Source organism: Anomaloglossus baeobatrachus, chromosome 3 (assembly GCF_048569485.1).
Source record: "Anomaloglossus baeobatrachus isolate aAnoBae1 chromosome 3, aAnoBae1.hap1, whole genome shotgun sequence".
Lineage (NCBI taxonomy): Eukaryota > Metazoa > Chordata > Amphibia > Anura > Aromobatidae > Anomaloglossus > Anomaloglossus baeobatrachus.
The window spans coordinates 697,850,519-697,877,453 of NC_134355.1; the positions used below are offsets into that span (position 1 = coordinate 697,850,519).

The 26,935-nt window shown below is 45.9% G+C and overlaps 1 protein-coding gene and 9 non-coding genes across 10 annotated transcripts in view; 1 reads left to right on the forward strand and 9 right to left on the reverse strand.

The window, feature by feature from the left end:
* Positions 1-8: 8 nt before the first annotated feature.
* TRNAG-CCC (transfer RNA glycine (anticodon CCC)) lies at positions 9-80 on the reverse strand. The gene has a single exon. It is a non-coding gene; the product is annotated as a tRNA-Gly (tRNA).
* A 444-nt stretch (positions 81-524) lies between these two features.
* Positions 525-596, reverse strand: TRNAG-CCC (transfer RNA glycine (anticodon CCC)). The gene has a single exon. It is a non-coding gene; the product is annotated as a tRNA-Gly (tRNA).
* A 444-nt stretch (positions 597-1,040) lies between these two features.
* On the reverse strand, positions 1,041-1,112 carry TRNAG-CCC (transfer RNA glycine (anticodon CCC)). Its single transcript has one exon. It is a non-coding gene; the product is annotated as a tRNA-Gly (tRNA).
* Positions 1,113-1,381: 269 nt separating this feature from the next.
* Positions 1,382-1,453, reverse strand: TRNAG-UCC (transfer RNA glycine (anticodon UCC)). The gene has a single exon. It is a non-coding gene; the product is annotated as a tRNA-Gly (tRNA).
* Positions 1,454-1,556: 103 nt separating this feature from the next.
* TRNAG-CCC (transfer RNA glycine (anticodon CCC)) lies at positions 1,557-1,628 on the reverse strand. Its single transcript has one exon. It is a non-coding gene; the product is annotated as a tRNA-Gly (tRNA).
* A 444-nt stretch (positions 1,629-2,072) lies between these two features.
* Positions 2,073-2,144, reverse strand: TRNAG-CCC (transfer RNA glycine (anticodon CCC)). Its single transcript has one exon. It is a non-coding gene; the product is annotated as a tRNA-Gly (tRNA).
* Positions 2,145-2,588: 444 nt separating this feature from the next.
* Positions 2,589-2,660, reverse strand: TRNAG-CCC (transfer RNA glycine (anticodon CCC)). The gene has a single exon. It is a non-coding gene; the product is annotated as a tRNA-Gly (tRNA).
* Positions 2,661-3,104: 444 nt separating this feature from the next.
* TRNAG-CCC (transfer RNA glycine (anticodon CCC)) lies at positions 3,105-3,176 on the reverse strand. The gene has a single exon. It is a non-coding gene; the product is annotated as a tRNA-Gly (tRNA).
* Positions 3,177-3,622: 446 nt separating this feature from the next.
* TRNAG-CCC (transfer RNA glycine (anticodon CCC)) lies at positions 3,623-3,694 on the reverse strand. Its single transcript has one exon. It is a non-coding gene; the product is annotated as a tRNA-Gly (tRNA).
* An 11,464-nt stretch (positions 3,695-15,158) lies between these two features.
* The window catches only part of LOC142295791 (uncharacterized), a 34,634-nt gene continuing 22,857 nt past the window's right edge, over positions 15,159-26,935 (forward strand). The window contains exons 1-5 of the mRNA XM_075338884.1: positions 15,159-16,311; positions 17,720-17,829; positions 20,808-20,934; positions 21,156-21,236; positions 21,350-21,448. Of these exons, the coding sequence (XP_075194999.1) occupies positions 15,354-16,311; positions 17,720-17,829; positions 20,808-20,934; positions 21,156-21,236; positions 21,350-21,448 (1,375 nt within the window). The 5' untranslated portion in view covers positions 15,159-15,353. The remainder of the gene's footprint in view (positions 16,312-17,719; positions 17,830-20,807; positions 20,935-21,155; positions 21,237-21,349; positions 21,449-26,935) is intronic.

A 26,935-nucleotide genomic window follows, 5' to 3' on the forward strand; every position in this document is an offset into this window, starting at 1 on the left:
ATATGGCCTGCATTGGCCGGGAATCAAACCCGGGTCAATTGCTTGGGAAGCAACTATTCTTGCCACTATACCACCAATGCCTACCCCCACACTGAAAATGTGTGCTTTTGCTCATAAACTGTGCTAATGTGTTACAAAAACAGCACCCTGGCATTTTTCTTATAATGCGCAGTAACCCTACTAAGCTTTTATCAACAACTGTAACGCGGCATATAGTTAAGGTAAGACAGTTGAATAGAAGCAGAGAAACTTTCTCTTCATTATTGTTATTTTAATTTTCAGTATTGCTAAATTGTGTGAAGAACAAACGAAAACCATGAGCCTTAAACAGAATAAAAGCATCACCAAATGCGTTGACCGGGAATCGAACCCGGGTCAACTGCTTGGAATGCAGCTATGCTCACCACTATACCACCAACGCTTGTAAACCCACAGGGAATTTTACGTTTTCTGCCTCAACACCATATTTGTTTATTCTTTTTAGTAAAAAGTAACATGTTGCAAAAAAAGAAACCTATATGGCCTGCATTGGCCGGGAATCAAACCCGGGTCAATTGCTTGGGAAGCAACTATTCTTGCCACTATACCACCAATGCCTACCCCCACACTGAAAATGTGTGCTTTTGCTCATAAACTGTGCTAATGTGTTACAAAAACAGCACCCTGGCATTTTTCTTATAATGCGCAGTAACCCTACTAAGCTTTTATCAACAACTGTAACGCGGCATATAGTTAAGGTAAGACAGTTAAATAGAAGCAGAGAAACTTTCTCTTCACTATTGTTATTTTAATTTTCAGTATTGCTAAATTGTGTGAAGAACAAACGAAAACCATGAGCCTTAAACAGAATAAAAGCATCACCAAATGCGTTGACCGGGAATCGAACCCGGGTCAACTGCTTGGAATGCAGCTATGCTCACCACTATACCACCAACGCTTGTAAACCCACAGGGAATTTTACGTTTTCTGCCTCAACACCATATTTGTTTATTCTTTTTAGTAAAAAGTAACATGTTGCAAAAAAAGAAACCTATATGGCCTGCATTGGCCGGGAATCAAACCCGGGTCAATTGCTTGGGAAGCAACTATTCTTGCCACTATACCACCAATGCCTACCCCCACACTGAAAATGTGTGCTTTTGCTCATCAACTGTGCTAATGTGTTACAAAAACAGCACCCTGGCATTTTTCTTATAATGCGCAGTAACCCTACTAAGCTTTTATCAACAACTGTAACGCGGCATATAGTTAAGGTAAGACAGTTGAAAAGAAGCAGAGAAACTTTCTCTTCATTATTGTTATTTTAATTTTCAGTATTGCTAAATTGTGTGAAGAACAAACGAAAACCATGAGCCTTAAACAGAATAAAAGCATCACCAAATGCGTTGGCCGGGAATCGAACCCGGGTCAACTGCTTGGAAGGCAGCTATGCTCACCACTATACCACCAACGCTTGAACACGCACACGGTTTTTTACGTTTTATGCCTCAGCACCATATTTTTTCATTCTTTTTAGTAAAAAGTAACATGTTGCAAAAAAAGAAACCTATATCGCCTGCATTGGCCGGGAATCGAACCCGGGTCAATTGCTTGGGAAGCAACTATTCTCGCCACTATACCACCAATGCCTACCCCCACACTGAAAATGTGTGCTTTTGCTCATCAACTGTGCTAATGTGTTACAAAAACAGCACCCTGGCATTTTTCTTATAATGCGCAGTAACCCTACTAAGCTTTTATCAACAACTGTAACGCGGCATATAGTTAAGGTAAGACAGTTGAATAGAAGCAGAGAAACTTTCTCTTCATTATTGTTATTTTAATTTTCAGTATTGCTAAATTGTGTGAAGAACAAACGAAAACCATGAGCCTTAAACAGAATAAAAGCATCACCAAATGCGTTGACCGGGAATCGAACCCGGGTCAACTGCTTGGAATGCAGCTATGCTCACCACTATACCACCAACGCTTGTAAACCCACAGGGAATTTTACGTTTTCTGCCTCAACACCATATTTGTTTATTCTTTTTAGTAAAAAGTAACATGTTGCAAAAAAAGAAACCTATATGGCCTGCATTGGCCGGGAATCAAACCCGGGTCAATTGCTTGGGAAGCAACTATTCTTGCCACTATACCACCAATGCCTACCCCCACACTGAAAATGTGTGCTTTTGCTCATAAACTGTGCTAATGTGTTACAAAAACAGCACCCTGGCATTTTTCTTATAATGCGCAGTAACCCTACTAAGCTTTTATCAACAACTGTAACGCGGCATATAGTTAAGGTAAGACAGTTGAATAGAAGCAGAGAAACTTTCTCTTCATTATTGTTATTTTAATTTTCAGTATTGCTAAATTGTGTGAAGAACAAACAAAAACCATGAGCCTTAAACAGAATAAAAGCATCACCAAATGCGTTGACCGGGAATCGAACCCGGGTCAACTGCTTGGAATGCAGCTATGCTCACCACTATACCACCAACGCTTGTAAACTCACAGGGAATTTTACGTTTTCTGCCTCAACACCATATTTGTTTATTCTTTTTAGTAAAAAGTAACATGTTGCAAAAAAAGAAACCTATATGGCCTGCATTGGCCGGGAATCAAACCCGGGTCAATTGCTTGGGAAGCAACTATTCTTGCCACTATACCACCAATGCCTACCCCCACACTGAAAATGTGTGCTTTTGCTCATAAACTGTGCTAATGTGTTACAAAAACAGCACCCTGGCATTTTTCTTATAATGCGCAGTAACCCTACTAAGCTTTTATCAACAACTGTAACGCGGCATATAGTTAAGGTAAGACAGTTGAATAGAAGCAGAGAAACTTTCTCTTCATTATTGTTATTTTAATTTTCAGTATTGCTAAATTGTGTGAAGAACAAACGAAAACCATGAGCCTTAAACAGAATAAAAGCATCACCAAATAAGTTGGCCGGGAATCGAACCCGGGTCAACTGCTTGGAAGGCAGCTATGCTCACCACTATACCACCAACGCTTGAACACGCACACGGTTTTTTACGTTTTATGCCTCAGCACCATATTTTTTCATTCTTTTTAGTAAAAAGTAACATGTTGCAAAAAAAGAAACCTATATCGCCTGCATTGGCCGGGAATCGAACCCGGGTCAATTGCTTGGGAAGCAACTATTCTCGCCACTATACCACCAATGCCTACCCCCACACTGAAAATGTGTGCTTTTCCTCATCAACTGTGCTAATGTGTTACAAAAACAGCACCCTGGCATTTTTCTTATAATGCGCAGTAACCCTACTAAGCTTTTATCAACAACTGTAACGCGGCATTTAGTTAAGGTAAGACAGTTGAATAGAAGCAGAGAAACTTTCTCTTCATCATTGTTATTTTAATTTTCAGTATTGCTAAATTGTGTGAAGAACAAACGAAAACCATGAGCCTTAAACAGAATAAAAGCATCACCAAATGCGTTGACCGGGAATCGAACCCGGGTCAACTGCTTGGAATGCAGCTATGCTCACCACTATACCACCAACGCTTGTAAACCCACAGGGAATTTTACGTTTTCTGCCTCAACACCATATTTGTTTATTCTTTTTAGTAAAAAGTAACATGTTGCAAAAAAAAAACCACCTATATCGCCTGCATTGGCCGGGAATTGAACCCAGGTCAATTGCTTGGGAAGCAACTATTCTCACCACTATACCACCAATGCCTACCCCCACACTGAAAATGTGTGCTTTTCCTCATCAACTGCGCTAAGGTGTTACAAAATTAGCACCCCGGCATTTTTCTTAGAATGAGCAGTAACTCTACGAAGCTTTTACCAACAACTGTAACGCGGCATATAGTTAAGGTTAGACAGTTGAAAAGAAGCAGAGAAACTTTCTCTTCATTATAGTTATTTTAATTTTCAGTATTGCTAAATTGTGTGAAGAACGAAAGAAAACCATGAGCCTTAAACCGAATAAAAGCATCACCAAATGCATTGGCCGGGAATCAAACCCGGGTCAACTGCTTGGAAGGCAGCTATGCTCACCACTATACCACCAACGCTTGTAAACCCACAGGGTTGCAAGTAACATGTTGCAAAAAAAGAAACCTATATCGCCTGCATTGGCCAGGAATCGAAGCAGCTATTCTCACTACTATTCCACCAATGCCTACCCCCACACTAAAAATGTGTGATTTTGCTCATTGCTTTTGCTTACACAATTAGCAATGGGGGGTCTCATAGGCCCCTCCCCTGTACTAACCTTTGGCTTTATGACAGCTGTGATTTTTGGCCAAATCAAAGCTGTCATTAACCTTTTATATTACCCCAATTGTCACCAGTCCAAGGCAATCGGGATGAGCCAGGTAAAACACCGGAATTGTCACACATAATGTATGTGACAATTGTGGGGTGGCTGCAGAGTGCTATTTTTAGGCTGGGGAGGGCCAATAATCATGCTTGAAAATACCAGCCTGCAGATGTCAACTTTATCTTGGCTGGGTATAAAAAGTTTGGGGGGATCGCATGCTGGATTTTTAATTATTTATTTAAATAATTTTTAACAAAAGCCGTATGGGGTGCCCTGCATTTTGATACACAGACAAGATAACATGAACGGGGGACCTTATATAATTTTTTCCAATTATTTTATTTTTACACTCCACCAATCATAGACGCCAGCACAGAGGGTGGGCCGGGGAAGCAGGACTTCAACCAATCACAGACGCTGACGCAGAGGGTGGGGTGGGTGGGGAAAGCAGTGCATATTCATAAAGGTTAATTAGCTGATCAGGAAGTAGTGCTACAGAGAAACTCGGTAAGTTAATTTTTCAGCTTAAACGATCGGAAATCTTTTTTTTTCACTGCGCCTCCCTATTACAGTAATGCAGGTAGCAAAGATGGCTACAGTATTACTGTGATTGGCAAGCAATCCCTGCATGTTTAGTGGCTGAAAATCAAGAGCCAGACATGTGGGGAGGGGACTCGAATCTCACAAGGCGAGGAGCAAAATACTTGAGTAACGGATATTGCCAATACCGTATTATTTGTGGGAGTAACGAATCGTGTCGTATTCATTCATAATTATACGCTGTGTATTCGGTGTATATGCAGTGTGTATTTGGTGTATATATGGTATATATTGTTTGTATATGTGGCGTGTATTCAGTGTATATTGGATGTGCATTTGGTGTATATGTGGTGTATATGGAATATATAAGGTGTATATTCGGTGTATATACAGTGTGTATTCAGTGTATATGGAGTGTATATTGAGAGTATATACAGTGTGTATTCGGTATATATTGAGAGTATATTTTGTGTATGTTTGGTGAATAAACAATGTGTAAATGGTGTATATTGGGTATATAAATGGTGTATACACAAAGTATTATGTGGTGTAAATTCTGTGTGTATATTAATTATAAATTATATATAATAAAATATATAATTAATATAATTAATATATTAATAAATATAATATAATATAATTAACATAATTATTATAATAATGTAATATACTATATAATTATTCTAATATATAAAGCTCAGTGTATGTGTGCATGTATGTATGTATGTACGTATGTCCGCTAAAGGAATTTGCACCGTCGCATTTACACGAAATTTTGCACAGACGCCTCCTGTGACCCAGGGAACGTCAAAGACTATGTTTTGACGGGAAAATTTAACCCTGCACTTTACAGTTACTTTCCAAAAAACATGCCTCCATTATACTGAATGGAGGTGGGAGCTAGAGGCTATTAATAGCAACTGTGAGTGGTTGATATAAGAACAAAATAAACTGTTAGTATAATAAGCTTATGTGTGAGGTAATAAGATGTCGGTGGGGAGACGGATAGAGAGAGACAGACAGAGACACAGACAGAGACAGACGGGGAAAGAGACAGACAGGCAAAGAGACAGACGGGCAAAGAGACAGACGGAAAAAGAGACAGACGGACAAGGAGACAGACGGACAAGGAGACAGACGGACAAGGAGACAGACGGACAAGGAGACAGACGGACAAAGAGACAGATGGGGAAAGAGAGAGACAGACAGACAGACACACACAGAGACAGACACAGAGATAGAGACAGACTGATACAAATACTGAAAGAGAGATAGAAACAGAGAGAGACATAGACACAGACAGACAAGGAAAGAGACAGACAGATGACTGGGAGACAGTTACTATCCCGGGCAACGCCGGGTACTACAGCTAGTATATTAATATAATTATATATATAATAATACACAGTATATATATATATATATATATATATACATTTTTATATATATATATATATATATATATTAACATATAAATTCTGGCTGTATGTATACTGTGTATTTGGTGTATATGCAGTGTATAATGGGTGTATATACAATGTACTTTGGATGTATATAGGGTATGTATTCGTTGTATATGTGGTGTATATGATGCAGTGTACATACGGTGTGTAGTCAGTATATATTGGATGTTTATGTTATGTATACTGAATGTATAGACTGTGTATACGTGGTGTACATTGGGTATGTGTTTGTGTATACATGATGTGTATTCAGTGCATATTGGGTGAATAGATGGTGTGTATTTGGTGCAAATTGAGTGTATATGCAGTGTATATTGGGTGTATATACGCTGTGTATTCGGTATATATCTAGTGTGCATTTGGTCTGCGGTGTATATGCGGTGTGTATGTGGTGTATATCCAGTGTATTTTCAGTGTATATGTGGGGTGTATGTGGTGTATATACGGTGTATATCCAGTGTATTTTCAGTGTGTATGTGGTGTATATACGGTGTATTTTCGGTGTTATCCGGTGTATATGTGGGGTGTATGTGGTGTATATACGGTGTATATCCAGTGTATTTTCAGTGTATATGCGGTGTGTATGTGGTGTATATCCGGTGTATTTTCGGTGTATATGTGGTGTATATGCGGGGTGTATGTGGTGTATATGTGGGGTGTATTTTCGGTGTATATGCGGTGTGTATGTGGTGTATATACGGTGTATATCCAGTGTATTTTCAGTGTATATGCGGTGTGTATGTGGTGTATATACGGTGTATTTTCGGTGTATATGCGGTGTGTATGTGGTGTATATACGGTGTGTTTTCGGTGTTATCCGGTGTATTTTCGGTGTATATGTCGGGTGTATGTGGTGTATATCCAGTGTATATGCGGTGTGTATGTGGTGTATATACGGTGTATTTTCGGTGTATATGCGGTATGTATGTGGTGTATATACGGTGTATATCCAGTGTATTTTCAGTGTATATGCAGTGTGTATGTGGTGTATATCCGGTGTATTTTCGGTGTATATGTGGTGTATATGCGGGGTGTATGTGGTGTATATGTGGGGTGTATTTTCGGTGTATATGCGGTGTGTATGTGGTGTATATACGGTGTATATCCAGTGTATTTTCAGTGTATATGCGGTGTGTATGTGGTATATATACGGTGTATTTTCGGTGTATATGTGGTGTATATCCGGTGTATTTTCGGTGTTATCCGGTGTATTTTCGGTGTATATCCAGTGTATTTTCAGTGTATATGTGGTGTGTATGTGGTGTATATACGGAGTATATCCAGTGTATTTTCAGTGTATATGTGGGGTGTATGTGGTGTATATACGGTGTATATCCAGTGTATTTTCAGTGTATATGCGGTGTGTATGTGGTGTATATACGGTGTATATCCGGTGTATTTTCGGTGTATATGCGGTGTGTATGTGGTGTATTTTCGGTGTTATCCGGTGTATTTTCGGTGTATATGTGGGGTGTATGTGGTGTATATACGGTGTATATCCAGTGTATTTTCAGTGTAAATGCGGTGTGTATGTGGTGTATTTTCGGTGTTATCCGGTGTATTTTCAGTGTATATGTGGGGTGTATGTGGTGTATATACGGTGTATATCCAGTGTATTTTCAGTGTATATGCGGTGTGTATATGGTGTATATAAGGTGTATATCCAGTGTATTTTCAGTGTATATGTGGGGTGTATGTGGTGTATATACGGTGTATATCCAGTGTATTTTCAGTGTATATGCGGTGTGTATGTGGTGTATATACGGTGTATATCCAGTGTATTTTCAGTGTATATGCGGTGTGTATGTGGTGTATATACGGTGTATTTTCGGTGTTATCCGGTGTATATGTGGGGTGTATTTTGGTGTATATCCGGTGTATTTTCGGTGTATAAGTGGTGTATTTTCAGTGTATATGCGGTGTTTTTGTGGTGTATATACGGTGTATATCCAGTGTATTTTCAGTGTATATGCGGTGTGTATGTGGTGTATATACGGTGTATATCCAGTGTATTTTCAGTGTATATGCGGTGTGTATGTGGTGTATATATGGTGTATTTTCGGTGTTATCCGGTGTATATGTGGGGTGTATATCCGGTGTATTTTCGGTGTATAAGTGGTGTATTTTCAGTGTATATGCGGTGTGTATGTGGTGTATATACGGTGTATATCCAGTGTATTTTCAGTGTATATGCGGTGTGTATGTGGTGTATATACGGTGTATTTTCGGTCTTATCCGGTGTATTTTCGGTGTATGTGTGGGGTGTATGTGGTGTATATACGGTGTATATCCAGTGTATTTTCAGTGTATATGCGGTGTGTATGTGGTGTATATATGGTGTATTTTCGGTGTTATCCGGTGTATTTTCAGTGTATATGTGGGGTGTATGTGGTGTATATACGGTGTATATCCAGTGTATTTTCAGTGTATATGCGGTGTGTATGTGGTGTATATACGGTGTATTTTCGGTGTATATGTGGGGTGTATGTGGTGTATATACGGTGTATATCCAGTGTATTTTCAGTGTATATGCGGTGTGTATGTGGTGTATATCCAGTGTATTTTCAGTGTATATGCGGTGTGTATGTGGTGTATATACGGTGTATATCCAGTGTATTTTCAGTGTATATGTGAGGTGTATGTGGTGTATATACGGTGTATATCCAGTGTATTTTCAGTGTATATGCGGTGTGTATGTGGTGTATATACGGTGTATATCCAGTGTATTTTCAGTGTATATGCGGTGTGTATGTGGTGTATATACGGTGTATTTTCGGTGTTATCCGGTGTATATGTGGGGTGTATTTTGGTGTATATCCGGTGTATTTTCGGTGTATAAGTGGTGTATTTTCAGTGTATATGCGGTGTGTATGTGGTGTATATACGGTGTATATCCAGTGTATTTTCAGTGTATATGCGGTGTGTATGTGGTGTATATACGGTGTATATCCAGTGTATTTTCAGTGTATATGCGGTGTGTATGTGGTGTATATACGGTGTATTTTCGGTGTTATCCGGTGTATATGTGGGGTGTATTTTGGTGTATATCTGGTGTATTTTCGGTGTATAAGTGGTGTATTTTCAGTGTATATGCGGTGTGTATGTGGTGTATATACGGTGTATATCCAGTGTATTTTCAGTGTATATGCGGTGTGTATGTGGTGTATATATGGTGTATTTTCGGTGTTATCCGGTGTATATGTGGGGTGTATTTTGGTGTATATCCGGTGTATTTTCGGTGTATAAGTGGTGTATTTTCAGTGTATATGCGGTGTGTATGTGGTGTATATACGGTGTATATCCAGTGTATTTTCAGTGTATATGCGGTGTGTATGTGGTGTATATATTGTGTATTTTCGGTGTTATCCGGTGTATATGTGGGGTGTATCCGGTGTATTTTCGGTGTGTATGTGGTGTATTTTCGGTGTATATGTGGTGTATTTTCGGTGTATATGTGGTGTATTTTCGGTGTATATGTGGGATGTATGTGGTGTATATCCGGTGTATATATGGTGTATTTTCTGTGTATATCTGGTGTATTTTCGGTGTATATCCGGTGTATATATGGTGTATTTTCGGTGTATATCCGGTGTATATGCGGTATATTTTCGGTGTATATCCGGTGTATTTTCGGTGTATATGCGGTGTATATCCGGTGTATACGCGGTGTATTTTAGGTGTATATGTGGTGTATATGTACAGTGTATTTTCAGTGTATATGCGGTGTGTATGTGGTGTATATATGGTGTATTTTCGGTGTTATCCGGTGTATATGTGGGGTGTATTTTGGTGTATATCCGGTGTATTTTCGGTGTATAAGTGGTGTATTTTCAGTGTATATGCGGTGTGTATGTGGTGTATATACGGTGTATATCCAGTGTATTTTCAGTGTATATGCGGTGTGTATGGGGTGTATATATTGTGTATTTTCGGTGTTATCCGGTGTATATGTGGGGTGTATTTTGGTGTATATCCGGTGTATTTTCGGTGTGTATGTGGTGTATTTTCGGTGTATATGTGGGATGTATGTGGTATATATCCGGTGTATATATGGTGTATTTTCGGTGTATATCCGGTGTATATATGGTGTATTTTCGGTGTATATCCGGTGTATATATGGTGTATTTTCGGTGTATTTTCGGTGTATATCCGGTGTATGTTCGGTGTATATGCGGTGTATACGCGGTGTATTTTAGGTGTATACGCGGTGTATTTTAGGTGTATATGTGGTGTATATCTGGTGTATATGCGGTGTATTTTCGGTGTATATCCGGTGTATTTTCGGTGTGTATGTGGTCTATATGCGGTGTATTTTCGGTGTGTATGTGGTCTATATGCGGTGTATATCCGGTGTATTTCCGGTGTGTATGTGGTCTATATGCGGTGTATATCCGGTGTATTTTCGGTGTGTATGTGGTCTATATGCGGTGTATATCCGATGTATTTTCGGTGTGTATGTGGTCTATATGCGGTGTATTTTCGGTGTGTATGTGGTCTATATGCGGTGTATATCCGGTGTATTTATGGTGTGTATGTGGTCTATATGCGGTGTATATCCGGTGTATTTTCGGTGTGTATGTGGTCTATATGCGGTGTATATCCGGTGTATTTTCGGTGTGTATGTGGTCTATATCCGGTGTATTTTCGGTGTGTATGTGGTCTATATGCGGTGTATATCCGGTGTATTTTCGGTGTGTATGTGTTCTATATCCGGTGTATTTTCGGTGTGTATGTGGTCTATATGCGGTGTATATCCGGTGTATTTTCGGTGTGTATGTGGTCTATATCCGGTGTATATGTGGTCTATATGCGGTGTATATCCGGTGTATTTTCGGTGTGTATGTGGTCTATATCCGGTGTATTTTCGGTGTGTATGTGGTCTATATGCGGTGTATATCCGGTGTATTTTCGGTGTGTATGTGGTCTATATCCGGTGTATTTTCGGTGTGTATGTGGTCTATATGCGGTGTATATCCGGTGTATTTTCGGTGTGTATGTGGTCTATATCCGGTGTATTTTCGGTGTGTATGTGGTCTATATGCGGTGTATATCCGGTGTATTTTCGGTGTGTATGTGGTCTATATCCGGTGTATTTTCGGTGTGTATGTGGTCTATATCCGGTGTATTTTCGGTGTGTATGTGGTCTATATCCGGTGTATTTTCGGTGTGTATGTGGTCTATATCCGGTGTATTTTCGGTGTGTATGTGGTCTATATCCGGTGTATTTTCGGTGTGTATGTGGTCTATATGCGGTGTATTTTCGGTGTGTATGTGGTCTATATGCGGTGTATATGCGGTGTATATCTGGTGTATATCCGGTGTATATCTGGTGTATTTTCGGTATATATCCGGTGTATTTTCGGTGTATATCTGGTGTATATGCGGTGTTATCCGGTGTATGCGGTGTGTATGTGGTGTATATCTGGTGTATATCCGGTGTATGTGGTGTATATGTGGGGTGTATATCCGGTGTATATGCGGTATATATCCGGTGTATATGCGGTGTTATCCGGTGTATTTTCGGTGTATATGCGGGGTGTATTTGGTTTATATCCGGTGTATATCTGGTGTATATCCGGTGTATTTTCGGTGTATATCTGGTGTATTTTCGGTGTATATCCGGTGTATGTGGTGTATATGTGTGGTGTATATCCGGTGTATATGCGGTATATATCCGGTGTATATGCGGTGTTATCCGGTGTATTTTCGGTGTATATGCGGGGTGTATTTGGTTTATATCCGGTGTATATCCGGTGTATTTTCGGTGTATATCTGGTGTATTTTCGGTGTATATCCGGTGTATGTGGTGTATATGTGTGGTGTATATCCGGTGTATATGCGGTATATATCCGGTGTATATGCGGTGTTATCCGGTGTATTTTCGGTGTATATGCGGGGTGTATTTGGTTTATATCCGGTGTATATCTGGTGTATATCCGGTGTATTTTCGGTGTATATCTGGTGTATTTTCGGTGTATATCCGGTGTATGTGGTGTATATGTGGGGTGTATATCCGGTGTATATGCGGTATATATCCGGTGTATATGCGGTGTTATCCGGTGTATTTTCGGTGTATATGCGGGGTGTATTTGGTTTATATCCGGTGTATATCTGGTGTATATCCGGTGTATTTTCGGTGTATATCTGGTGTATTTTCGGTGTGTATATGGTGTATATCTGGTGTATATCCGGTGTATATCTGGTGTATTTTCGGTGTATATCCGGTGTATGTGGTGTATATGTGGGGTGTATATCCGGTGTATATGCGGTATATATCCGGTGTATATGCGGTGTTATCCGGTGTATTTTCGGTGTATATGCGGGGTGTATTTGGTTTATATCCGGTGTATATCTGGTGTATATCCGGTGTATTTTCGGTGTATATCTGGTGTATTTTCGGTGTGTATATGGTGTATATCTGGTGTATATCCGGTGTATTTTCGGTGTATATCTGGTGTATTTTCGGTGTATATCCGGTGTATGTGGTGTATATGTGGGGTGTATATCCGGTGTATATGCGGTATATATCCGGTGTATATGCGGTGTTATCCGGTGTATTTTCGGTGTATATGCGGGGTGTATTTGGTTTATATCCGGTGTATATCTGGTGTATATCCGGTGTATTTTCGGTGTATATCTGGTGTATTTTCGGTGTGTATATGGTGTATATCTGGTGTATATCCGGTGTATTTTCGGTGTATATCTGGTGTATTTTCGGTGTGTATATGGTGTATATCTGGTGTATATCCGGTGTATTTTCGGTGTATATCTGGTGTATTTTCGGTGTATATCCGGTGTATGTGGTGTATATGTGGGGTGTATATCCGGTGTATATGCGGTATATATCCGGTGTATATGCGGTGTTATCCGGTGTATTTTCGGTGTATATGCGGGGTGTATTTGGTTTATATCCGGTGTATATCTGGTGTATATCCGGTGTATTTTCGGTGTATATCTGGTGTATTTTCGGTGTGTATATGGTGTATATCTGGTGTATATCCGGTGTATTTTCGGTGTATATCTGGTGTATTTTCGGTGTGTATATGGTGTATATATGGTGTATATCCGGTGTATTTTCGGTGTATATCTGGTGTATTTTCGGTGTATATCCGGTGTATGTGGTGTATATGTGGGGTGTATATCCGGTGTATATGCGGTATATATCCGGTGTATATGCGGTGTTATCCGGTGTATTTTCGGTGTATATGCGGGGTGTATTTGGTTTATATCCGGTGTATATCTGGTGTATATCCGGTGTATTTTCGGTGTATATCTGGTGTATTTTCGGTGTGTATATGGTGTATATCTGGTGTATATCCGGTGTATTTTCGGTGTATATCTGGTGTATTTTCGGTGTGTATATGGTGTATATCTGGTGTATATCCGGTGTATTTTCGGTGTATATCTGGTGTATATCCGGTGTGTATGTGGTGTATTTTCGGTGTATATGTAGTGTGTATGCGGTGTATATCCGGTGTATTTTCGGTATATATCCGGTGTATATCCGGTGTATATGTGTGGTATATATGCGGTGTATATCCGGTGTGTATGTGGTGTATTTTCGGTGTATATGTAGTGTGTATGCGGTGTATATTCGGTGTATTTTCGGTATATATCCGGTGTATATGTGTGGTATATATGCGGTGTATATCCGGTGTGTATGTGGTGTATTTTCGGTGTATATGTAGTGTGTATGCGGTGTATATTCGGTGTATTTTCGGTATATATCCGGTGTATATGTGTGGTATATATGCGGTGTATATCCGGTGTGTATGTGGTGTATATCCGGTGTATATGTAGTGTGTATGCGGTGTATATCCGGTGTATTTTCGGTATATATCCGGTGTATATCCGGTGTATATGTGTGGTATATATGCGGTGTATTTTCGGTGTATATCTGGTGTATTTTCAGTATATATCCGGTGTATATCCGGTGTATATGTGTGGTATATATGCGGTGTATATCCGGTGTGTATGTGGTGTATTTTCGGTGTATATGTAGTGTGTATGCGGTGTATATGCGGTGTATATCCGGTGTATTTTCGGTGTGTATATGGTGTATTTTCGGTGTATATCTGGTGTATTTTCGGTATATGCGGTATATATGCGGTGTATTTTCGGTGTATATCTGGTGTATATGCGGTGTATATCCGGTGTATTTTCGGTGTGTATATGGTGTATTTTCGGTGTATATCTGGTGTATTTTCGGTATATGCGGTATATATGCGGTGTATTTTCGGTGTATATCTGGTGTATATGCGGTGTATATCCGGTGTGTATGTGGTGTATTTTCGGTGTATATGTAGTGTGTATGCGGTGTATATCCGGTGTGTATGTGGTGTATTTTCGGTGTATATGTAGTGTGTATGCGGTGTATATCCGGTGTATTTTCGGTATATATCCGGTGTATATCCGGTGTATATGTGTGGTATATATGCGGTGTATTTTCGGTGTATATCTGGTGTATTTTCAGTATATATCCGGTGTGTATGCGGTGTATATCCGGTGTATTTTCGGTGTATATGTAGTGTGTATGCGGTGTATATCCGGTGTACATCTGGTGTATTTTCGGTATATGCGGTGTATATGCGGTGTATATCTGGTGTATTTTCAGTATATATCCGGTATATATCCGGTGTATATCCGGTGTGTAGCCGCCGGCTCTATCCCGGCGCACAGCACGGATCGGTCACACGCGGGCAGGCGCCGTCCTGTCACACGGTGAAGCTCGCACACTGTCACTGTGACCGCGCTGCTCGTACGTCCGCTCCCGTCAGTGAAGGATGACATCTGCGCATGCTCCTTACGCCACATCCGCTGTCAGTGTCGCTCCTCCCTCGGGGCATGCGCAGTTGGCTCCCGCAGCAGTGCGCATGCGTTGTGTGGCTGGCGCCGCTGGTGCAGGTTTCCGTTCCCCGGGTAGCAGTGGTCAGTGTCTGGGCGGCGCGGGCTCCGGTGCGCGGGCTCGGGTGTGCGCGGCTCCAGTGCGCGGCGTGCGGAGCGGCCTCAGGGGCGGGCCGGAGCTGTGACGTCACCTGCCGCTGATGCTCTCATCCTGTAGTGAGCTATGACATCATCACAGCGGAAGATGGCGGAGCCCGGGCTCTCTGACAACAAGAACACCCTGAAGAAGACCAAGTTTGACCTGCGCATCGTGCAGTCGTTCCTGAGCCGCGCGCGGGAGGAGCGTCCACTGCTGTCCATCCCGGTGGTGGAGCTGGACGAGCACCTCTCCACCTTCATCCGCACCCACCGAAAGCCGGACGGCTCGGAGTATGAGGCGGGCACGCTGCGCGGCATCCTGGGCAGCCTGGACCGCCACTTCGAGAGGAGCGGCTACCCGCACGCCATCTACCGCTCCAAGGAGACCAAGTTCAAGAAGACGGTGAGCGCCATGCGGGAGCGCCAGTCCTACCTGAAGACGCTGAGCCGCGGGCCACAGCCCGGCCACCAGGGCGAGCCGCTGAGCGAGCGCGACATCGAGCGGCTGTACGCCACCGGCGCCATCGGCCTGCACAGCCCCACCGCCCTGCTGCACATGCTCTTCTTCAACATCGGCCTCCACTTCAGCCTCCGCACCCTGGAGCAGCACGGCCTCCGCTGGGGCGACATCACCCTGAAGTCCGACCCCCAGGGTAGGAAGTACCTGGAGCATACCAAGAAGCTGAGCGCCGGCCGCGGCCCCGCCGGACGCCTGCACCCCGTCCACACCATGAGGATGCAGATCTACGAGAGCCCGGAGCAGCCGGACCGCGACGTGGTGAAGGCCTACGAGAAGTACGCCCAGGAGCGGCCCGACAGGATGAGGGACCGAGACGCGCCCTTCTACCTCACCCCCCAGCCCGACAACCGCCCCGGATACGCACGCTGGTTCAAGAACCTGCCTGTGGGCGAGGCCAGGATCAGAGGCATCATGAAGCACCTCAAGATGGCCGCCGGCCTGTCACCCCAGCCCAAGAGCGGCACGGCAAAGGACGAGGCTGTGAACGGCTGCGGGAGCAACGGCCACCCAGTAAAGAAAGATGGTGCGTAACCATAGCCTGGCCCCCGGGGTCCTCTACCCATAACCTCCTCCACACATCCATGTCCTCCAGCCTGAGCACAAATCTCACGGGTGGTCTTGGGAGACCTGCACCCTCTGCCCTTAACCTCCTCCGTGTCCTCCGGTCCACTGTGAGTCTTCTAACTCTTCATGAGGACACAGGTGGTCTCGAGAGACCCCGGGTCCTTTGCCTGGAATCTCTTCGACACATCCGTGTCCTACGCCCCGAGCACAAATCTCATGGGTGGTCTCAAAAGACCCCGGGTCCTCAGCCTGTAACCACCTGTATGACCACTAGTCTTCTGACCCTTCAGTGAGGACACACGTGGTCTCAGAAGATCCCAGGTCCTCTGCCTGTAACCTCCTCCGGTCCAACTGCAAGTCTCCTGACCTTTCATGAGGACACAGGTGGTCTCAAGTGACCCTGGGTCATCTGCCCGTAACCTCCTGTGGTCTGACCGCGAGTCTCCTAACCCTTCAGTAAGGACACAGGTTGTCACAGAAGACTCTAGGTCCTCTGCATGTAACCTCCGGTCCAACCCAGAGTCTCTTAACCCTTCATGAGGACACAGATGGTCTCAGGAGACCCTGGGTCCTCTGCCTGTAATCTCCACTATGCATCCGTGTCCTCTGCCCCAAGCACGGATCTCACAGGTGGCCTCGGGAGGCCGCGGGTTCTCAGCCTGTAACCTCCTTCTGTCCGACTGCGAGTCTCCTGACCTGTCAGTGAGAACACAGGTGGTCTCAGGAGACCCCAGGTCCTCTGCCTGTAACCTCAGTGTCCTCCGATCTGACCGCGAGTCTCCGACCCCTGAGTGAGGACACACGTGGTCTCAGGAGACCCCAGGTCCTCTGCCTGTAACCTCAGTGTCCTCCGATCTGACTGTGAGTCTCCGACCCCTGAGTGAGGACACACGTGGTCTCAGGAGACCCCAGGTCCTCTGCCTGTAACGTCAGTGTCCTCCGATCTGACCGCGAGTCTCCGACCCCTGAGTGAGGACACACGTGGTCTCAGGAGACCCCAGATCCTCTGCCTGTAATCGCCTCTGGTTCAGCCCAAAGTCTTCTGACACTTCATGAGGACACAGGTGGTCTCGAGACCCTGGGTCCTCTGCTTCTTACCTCCTCCACACATTCGTGTCCTCCGTACCGAGCTTGAATCTCATGTGTGGTATCAGGAGACCCCGGGTCCTTTGCCCGTAACCTCCTCAGTGTTCTCGGTCTGACCTTGAGTCTCCTGACCCTTCAGGGAGGACACAGGTGGTCTTAGGATACCCCGGTGACGGGGACAGCGGCTCCTAAATACTCCAATACACCATTTATTAGGCGATCTGGAGTCATGAATAACGGAGGACGAGATCTGCTGCTAACTGTTATCTCCCCTCTTATAGATGAGGAGCCGCCGTACACAGAACCGAGCCGCTGCTCCCCCCCCATCAAGGAAGAGTGGGAAGACCCCGCAGAGATGAGCGAGCAGGAGAAGAGCCTCATACCGGGGCGGGTAAGAAAAGCGGCTGTATGTGTGGAGTGCTGGGGTAAATGTGTCCTGTATTATGCTCCAGAGCAGCGCTCACTATTCTGCTGGTGAGGTCACTGTGTACACACACTACAGTTCAAACGTTTGGGGTCCTCCAGACAATTGTGTCTTTTCCATGAATATCCTCCTGTTATTTCTCAGATGAGCTGCATAATGAATAGAGAATATCGTCCAGACAGTGACGAGGTCAGTAATAATGATTGTTACTTGTAATAATGTTCTCCTCACACTTGGCTTTCGGCACAGATCGCTCCTTTGCACAATTCCAGCTTTGCAGACCTCTGGCATTCTAGCTGGTAATTTGCGGGGGTAATCTGGAGATATTTCACCCCATGCTTCCCCCCCTCCACAAGTTGGATTGTCTTGATGGGCACTGTTTGCACCATACGGTCAAGCTACCCCCACCACAGCTCTATAGGGTTGAGGTCTGGTGACTGGGCCCCTCCATTACAGATAGATACCAGCTGCCGGCTTCTTCCCTAAATAGTTCATGCATAATTTGGAGGTTGCTTTGGGTCATTGTCCTGTTGTAGGATGAAATTGGATCCAATCAGGCGCTGTCCACAGGGTATGGCATGGATTGTAAAATGGAGTGAGAGCCTTCCTTATTCAAAATCCCTTTAACCTTGTACAAATCTCCCACTTTACCAGCACCAAAGCAACCCCAGACCATCACATTACCTCCACCATGCTTGACAGATAGCATCAGGCAGTCTTCCATCATCTTTTCAGTAGGTCTCCTTCTTACAAATGTTCTTCTGTGTGATCCAAACACCTCACACTTGGATTCGTCTGTCGATAACACTTTTTTCCAATCTTCCTCTGTCCAATGTCTGTGTTCTTTTGCCCATATTAATCTTTTCCTTTATTAGCCAGTCTCAGATATGGCTTTTCCTTTGCCACTCTTCCCTGAAGGCCGGCATCCCGGAGTCTCCTCGTCACTGTAGACGGTGACACTGGCGTTTTGTGGGTTCTATGTAATGAAGCTGCCAGTTGAGGACCTGTGAGGCGTGGATTTCTCACACTAGAGACTGTAATGTCCTTGTCTTGTTGCTCAGTTGTGCAGCGCGGCCTCTACTTCTCTCTACTCTGGTTACAGCCTGTTTGTGCTCTCCTCAGTTGTGCAGCGCGGCCTCCCACTTCTCTCTACTCTGGTTACAGCCTGTTTGTGCTCTCCTCAGTTGTGCAGCGCGGCCTCCCACTTCTCTCTACTCTGGTTACAGCCTGTTTGTGCTCTCCTCAGTTGTGCAGCGCGGCCTCCACTTCTCTCTACTCTGGTTACAGCCTGTTTGTGCTCTCCTCAGTTGTGCAGCGCGGCCTCCACTTCTCTCTACTCCGGTTACAGCCTGTTTGTGCTCTCCTCAGTTGTGCAGCGCGGCCTCCCACTTCTCTCTACTCTGGTTACAGCCTGTTTGTGCTCTCCTCAGTTGTGCAGCGCGGCCTCCATTTCTCTCTACTCTGGTTACAGCCTGTTTGTGCTCTCCTCAGTTGTGCAGCGCGGCCTCCACTTCTCTCTACTCTGGTTGCAGCCTGTTTGTGCTCTCCTCTGAAGGGAGTAGTACACACGTTGTAGGAAATCTTCAGTTTCTTGGCAATTTCTCGCATGGAATATCCTTCATTTCTAAGAACTAGAATAGACTGTCGAGTTTCACAGGAAAGTTCTCTTTTTCTGGCCATTTTGAGAGTTTAATGGAACCAACAAATGTAATGCTCCACTTCTCTCTACTCCGGTTACAGCCTGTTTGTGCTCTCCTCAGTTGTGCAGCGCGGCCTCCACTTCTCACTACTCTGGTTACAGCCTGTTTGTGCTCTCCTCAGTTGTGCAGCGTGGCCTCCACTTCTCTCTACTCTGGTTACAGCCTGTTTGTGCTCTCCTCAGTTGTGCAGCGCGGCCTCCACTTCTCACTACTCTGGTTACAGCCTGTTTGTGCTCTCCTCAGTTGTGCAGCGCGGCATCCACTTATCTCTACTCTGGTTACAGCCTGCAGAATAGTGAGTGCAGCTCTGGAGTATAATACAGGAGGTAACTCAGGATCAGTAATGTAATGTATGTGCACAGTGACTGCACCAGCAGAATAGTGAGTGCAGCTCTGGAGTATAATACAGGAGGTAACTCAGGATCAGTAATGTAATGTATGTGCACAGTGACTGCACCAGCAGAATAGTGAGTGCAGCTCTGGAGTATAATACAGGATGTAACTCAGGATCAGTAATGTAATGTATGTACACAGTGACTGCACCAGCAGAATAGTGAGTGCAGCTCTGGAGTATAATACAGGAGGTAACTCAGGATCAGTAATGTAATGTATGTACACAGTGACTGCACCAGCAGAATAGTGAGTGCAGCTCTGGAGTATAATACAGGAGGTAACTCAGGATCAGTAATGTATGTTTGTAGTGACTGTAGCAGCAGAATAGTGAGTGCAGCTCCGGAGTATAATACAGGAGGTAACTCAGGATTACTAATGTATGTACACAGTGACTGCACCAGCAGAATAGTGAGTGCAGCTCTGGAGTATAATACAGGGGGTAACTCAGGATCAGTAATGTAATTTATGTACACAGTGACTGCAGCAGCAGAATAGTGAGTGCAGCTCTGGAGTATAATACAGGAGGTAACTCAGGATCAGTAATGTAATGTATGTACACAGTGACTGCTCCAGCAGAATAGTGAGTGCAGCTCTGGGCTATAATACAGGAGGTAACTCAGGATCAGTAATGTATGTACACAGTGACTGCACCAGCAGAATAGTGAGTGCAGCTCTGGAGTATAATACAGGAGGTAACTCAGGATCAGTGCAGGGTCAGTAGGTTGCTTGCGGCAGTCACTCGGGGCCCCGGTCATGTGATTTGTGTACACCGCTTTTTCGGTGCCGTTTTGTTCTTTTCTTCCTGGTGCGCAGTATTGTGGCCACCGGTCACGTGTCTCCGGTCTCCTGCAGGGGGTGGTCGCCTTCCATGATGTGGCAGCATATTTTTCCACTAAGGAATGGAAAAGACTGGAGGAATGGCAGAAGGATCTGTACAAGAATGTGATGCGGGAGATCCACGCTGCCCTGGAGGGCATGGGTAAGAGCAGGCACCCACCATTGTGTACGGGGTACAGAGCCGGGGGGCGTCCTGTACCACAGCCTGATGGGGGCAGCGCGGGCCACACATGGTGGGGGGCGGTAACTGGGCTTCTAGAATGCTGGTATTTATGGATCGTGGCCCAGTTGATGTCATTGATGGATTTTCCAGATTTGCCCCTTTTCTGGACCGAGGGTCAATGGTTTATTCCTTCACCGCAGGGTATAAAATCATAAATGGAGACGTCCTACTGAAGATCAAAGACGAGGGGCCTGAGGAGCGGAGATCGGAGCATGAGCAGCGTGAGTACGGGGGCTGGGGGCGATCATGAGACCTTCCTCGTCTAGAGGACGCTCTGCTGTAGGGGGTGTGAACGCGTGTTCGCTCGCTTATACGTCCTCTTCTCTCTTGACAGCACAAGATTCCAGCATCTCTCCAGACATCCTACTAAGGGTGAGACACGAAGGCGGAGACCCCGAGGAACCAGAGGAGGAGCACGAGGCATCCAGTCCTAGTGAGTGTCCGTGCTGCATGACTGGTGTAGTGTGGTGGAGGTGGCGGCTGTATTACTGGTGTAGCGCTGTGTAGGTGGTGGCTGTGTTACTGGTGTATCGCTGAGTAGGTAGCGGCTGTATTACTGGTGTAGTGCTGTGTAGCTGGTGGCTGTATTACTAGTGTAGCGCTGAGTAGGTGGTGGCTGTGTTACTGGTGTAGAACTGTGTAGGTGGTGGCTGTGTTACTGGTGCAGCGCTGTGTAGTTGGTGGCTGTATTACTGGTGTAGCGCTGTGTAGGTGGTGGCTGTATTACTGGTGTAGCGCTGTGTAGGTGGCGGCTGGTATTACTGGTGTAGCGCTGTGTAGGTGGCGGCTGGTATTACTGGTGTAGCGCTGTGTAGGTGGCGGCTGGTATTACTGGTGTAGCGCTGTGTAGGTGGTGGCTGTATTACTGGTGCAGCGCTGTGTAGGTGGCGGCTGGTATTACTGGTGCAGCGCTGTGTAGGTGGTGGCTGTATTACTGGTGCAGCGCTGTGTAGGTGGCGGCTGGTATTACTGGTATAGTGCTGTGTAGGTGGCGGCTGGTATTACTGGTGTAGCGCTGTGTAGGTGGTGGCTGTATTACTGGTGTAGCGCTGTGTAGGTGGTGGCTGTATTACTGGTGCAGTGCTGTGTAGGTGGCGGCTGGTATTACTGGTGTAGCGCTGTGTAGGTGGCGGCTGGTATTACTGGTGTAGCGCTGTGTAGGTGGTGGCTGTATTACTGGTGCAGCGCTGTGTAGGTGGCGGCTGGTATTACTGGTGCAGCGCTGTGTAGGTGGTGGCTGTATTACTGGTGCAGCGCTGTGTAGGTGGCGGCTGGTATTACTGGTATAGTGCTGTGTAGGTGGCGGCTGGTATTACTGGTGTAGCGCTGTGTAGGTGGCGGCTGGTATTACTGGTGTAGCGCTGTGTAGGTAGTGGCTGTATTACTGGTGTAGCGCTGTGTAGGTGGTGGCTGTATTACTGGTGCAGCGATGTGTAGGTGGCGGCTGGTATTACTGGTATAGTGCTGTGTAGGTGGCGGCTGGTATTACTGGTGTAGCGCTGTGTAGGTAGTGGCTGTATTACTGGTGCAGCGCTGTGTAGGTGGCGGCTGGTATTACTGGTGTAGCGCTGTGTAGGTGGTGGCTGTATTACTGGTGCAGCGCTGTGTAGGTGGCGGCTGGTATTACTGGTGTAGCGCTGTGTAGGTGGCGGCTGGTATTACTGGTGTAGCGCTGTGTAGGTGGCGGCTGGTATTACTGGTGTAGCGCTGTGTAGGTGGTGGCTGTATTACTGGTGCAGCGCTGTGTAGGTGGCGGCTGGTATTACTGGTGCAGCGCTGTGTAGGTGGTGGCTGTATTACTGGTGCAGCGCTGTGTAGGTGGCGGCTGGTATTACTGGTATAGTGCTGTGTAGGTGGCGGCTGGTATTACTGGTGTAGCGCTGTGTAGGTGGTGGCTGTATTACTGGTGTAGCGCTGTGTAGGTGGTGGCTGTATTACTGGTGCAGTGCTGTGTAGGTGGCGGCTGGTATTACTGGTGTAGCGCTGTGTAGGTGGCGGCTGGTATTACTGGTGTAGCGCTGTGTAGGTTGTGGCTGTATTACTGGTGCAGCGCTGTGTAGGTGGCGGCTGGTATTACTGGTGTAGCGCTGTGTAGGTGGTGGCTGTATTACTGGTGCAGCGCTGTGTAGGTGGCGGCTGGTATTACTGGTGTAGCGCTGTGTAGGTGGCGGCTGGTATTACTGGTATAGTGCTGTGTAGGTGGCGGCTGGTATTACTGGTGTAGCGCTGTGTAGGTAGTGGCTGTATTACTGGTGCAGCGCTGTGTAGGTGGCGGCTGGTATTACTGGTGTAGCGCTGTGTAGGTGGCGGCTGGTATTACTGGTGTAGCGCTGTGTAGGTGGTGGCTGTATTACTGGTGCAGCGCTGTGTAGGTGGCGGCTGGTATTACTGGTGTAGCGCTGTGTAGGTGGCGGCTGGTATTACTGGTGTAGCGCTGTGTAGGTGGCGGCTGGTATTACTGGTGTAGCGCTGTGTAGGTGGTGGCTGTATTACTGGTGCAGCGCTGTGTAGGTGGCGGCTGGTATTACTGGTGCAGCGCTGTGTAGGTGGTGGCTGTATTACTGGTGCAGCGCTGTGTAGGTGGCGGCTGGTATTACTGGTATAGTGCTGTGTAGGTGGCGGCTGGTATTACTGGTGTAGCGCTGTGTAGATGGTGGCTGTATTACTGGTGTAGCGCTGTGTAGGTGGTGGCTGTATTACTGGTGCAGTGCTGTGTAGGTGGCGGCTGGTATTACTGGTGTAGCGCTGTGTAGGTGGCGGCTGGTATTACTGGTGTAGCGCTGTGTAGGTGGTGGCTGTATTACTGGTGCAGCGCTGTGTAGGTGGCGGCTGGTATTACTGGTGCAGCGCTGTGTAGGTGGTGGCTGTATTACTGGTGCAGCGCTGTGTAGGTGGCGGCTGGTATTACTGGTGTAGCGCTGTGTAGGTGGCGGCTGGTATTACTGGTATAGTGCTGTGTAGGTGGCGGCTGGTATTACTGGTGTAGCGCTGTGTAGGTAGTGGCTGTATTACTGGTGCAGCGCTGTGTAGGTGGCGGCTGGTATTACTGGTGTAGCGCTGTGTAGGTGGTGGCTGTATTACTGGTGCAGCGCTGTGTAGGTGGCGGCTGGTATTACTGGTGTAGCGCTGTGTAGGTGGCGGCTGGTATTACTGGTGTAGCGCTGTGTAGGTGGCGGCTGGTATTACTGGTGTAGCGCTGTGTAGGTGGTGGCTGTATTACTGGTGCAGCGCTGTGTAGGTGGCGGCTGGTATTACTGGTGCAGCGCTGTGTAGGTGGTGGCTGTATTACTGGTGCAGCGCTGTGTAGGTGGCGGCTGGTATTACTGGTGTAGCGCTGTGTAGGTGGCGGCTGGTATTACTGGTGTAGCGCTGTGTAGGTGGTGGCTGTATTACTGGTGCAGCGCTGTGTAGGTGGCGGCTGGTATTACTGGTGCAGCGCTGTGTAGGTGGTGGCTGTATTACTGGTGCAGCGCTGTGTAGGTGGCGGCTGGTATTACTGGTGTAGCGCTGTGTAGGTGGCGGCTGGTATTACTGGTATAGTGCTGTGTAGGTGGCGGCTGGTATTACTGGTGTAGCGCTGTGTAGGTAGTGGCTGTATTACTGGTGCAGCGCTGTGTAGGTGGCGGCTGGTATTACTGGTGTAGCGCTGTGTAGGTGGTGGCTGTGTTACTGGTGTATCGCTGAGTAGGTAGCGGCTGTATTACTGGTGTAGTGCTGTGTAGCTGGTGGCTGTATTACTAGTGTAGCGCTGAGTAGGTGGTGGCTGTGTTACTGGTGTAGCGCTGTGTAGGTGGTGGCTGTATTACTGGTGTAGCGCTGTGTAGGTGGTGGCTGTATTACTGGTGCAGTGCTGTGTAGGTGGCGGCTGGTATTACTGGTGTAGCGCTGTGTAGGTGGCGGCTGGTATTACTGGTGTAGCGCTGTGTAGGTGGTGGCTGTATTACTGGTGCAGCGCTGTGTAGGTGGCGGCTGGTATTACTGGTGCAGCGCTGTGTAGGTGGTGGCTGTATTACTGGTGCAGCGCTGTGTAGGTGGCGGCTGGTATTACTGGTATAGTGCTGTGTAGGTGGCGGCTGGTATTTCTGGTGTAGCGCTGTGTAGGTGGCGGCTGGTATTACTGGTGTAGCGCTGTGTAGGTAGTGGCTGTATTACTGGTGTAGCGCTGTGTAGGTGGTGGCTGTATTACTGGTGCAGTGCTGTGTAGGTGGCGGCTGGTATTACTGGTGTAGCGCTGTGTAGGTGGCGGCTGGTATTACTGGTGTAGCGCTGTGTAGGTGGTGGCTGTATTACTGGTGTAGCGCTGTGTAGGTGGTGGCTGTATTACTGGTGCAGTGCTGTGTAGGTGGCGGCTGGTATTACTGGTGTAGCGCTGTGTAGGTGGCGACTGGTATTACTGGTGTAGCGCTGTGTAGGTGGCGGCTGGTATTACTGGTGTAGCGCTGTGTAGGTGGTGGCTGTATTACTGGTGTAGCGCTGTGTAGGTGGCGGCTGGTATTACTGGTGCAGCGCTGTGTAGGTGGCGGCTGGTATTACTGGTATAGTGCTGTGTAGGTGGCGGCTGGTATTACTGGTGCAGCGCTGTGTAGGTGGTGGCTGTATTACTGGTGCAGCGCTGTGTAGGTGGCGGCTGGTATTACTGGTATAGTGCTGTGTAGGTGGTGGCTGTATTACTGGTGTAGCGCTGTGTAGGTAGTGGCTGTATTACTGGTGTAGTGCTGTTTAGGTAGTGGCTGTATTACTGGTATAGTGCTGTGTAGGTGGCGGCTGGTATTACTGGTGTAGTGCTGTTTAGGTAGTGGCTGTATTACTGGTGTAGTGCTGTGTAGGTAGTGGCTGTATTACTGGTGCAGCGCTGTGTAGGTGGCGGCTGGTATTACTGGTGTAGCGCTGTGTAGGTGGCGGCTGGTATTACTGGTGTAGTGCTGTTTAGGTAGTGGCTGTATTACTGGTGTAGTGCTGTGTAGGTAGTGGCTGTATTACTGGTGTAGTGCTGTTTAGGTAGTGGCTGTATTACTGGTGCAGCGCTGTGTAGGTGGCGGCTTGTATTACTGGTATAGTGCTGTGTAGGTGGCGGCTGGTATTACTGGTGTAGTGCTGTTTAGGTAGTGGCTGTATTACTGGTGTAGTGCTGTGTAGGTAGTGGCTGTATTACTGGTGTAGTGCTGTGTAGGTAGTGGCTGTATTACTGGTGTAGACCAACCAGAGAGAAAAAGTTCATGCATAGGTGACGCGCAAACCCAGGGATAAATATATATATATATCACAGTGATCCTCAGAGAAGTAAAGATTGATATAGAATTGTATTGAAACAATCAAGGTGACACATGAGACATACAATTAAAATGACTTAAAATACATCTAGTCCCCCACGTCTCTCCCTATTGTGGGTACCTCCTTGTGTCTGTAGCTCCCTCCACTGGTTGGGAGCTTGATATATATATCTTCTCACTTGGGCACCTGATTGTGAGCCATCTGTGGGATCGCTGGACAAGGGTTTCTATGTTTTTTCTTTTTTGCATGATTCATGCTTGGTTTATTGTAATTACTGTATGACTTGTATGCTCTTGTTCTGTCATATATTGATAGCCGCTATCCCATTGCATTTACTACCAGTATAGCTCACAGGTGTGGTCCCTACGTTATAGACCTATTGGTTAAGAGTTATTATATTTATGGATTGATCTAGTACATGTCATTCTAGGGATCAGATTTATACATTGTTGTACATTGTACACAGGGCGGTACCCCATATTTCACATCTTGGAGATGGGGGAGTTCTCTATCTATATGTATTTTAAGTGATTTTAATTGTATGTCTCATGTGTCACCTTGATTGTTTCAATAAAATTCTATATCAATCTTTACTTTTCTGAGGATCACTGTGATATATATATATATATATTTATCCCTGGGTTTGCGC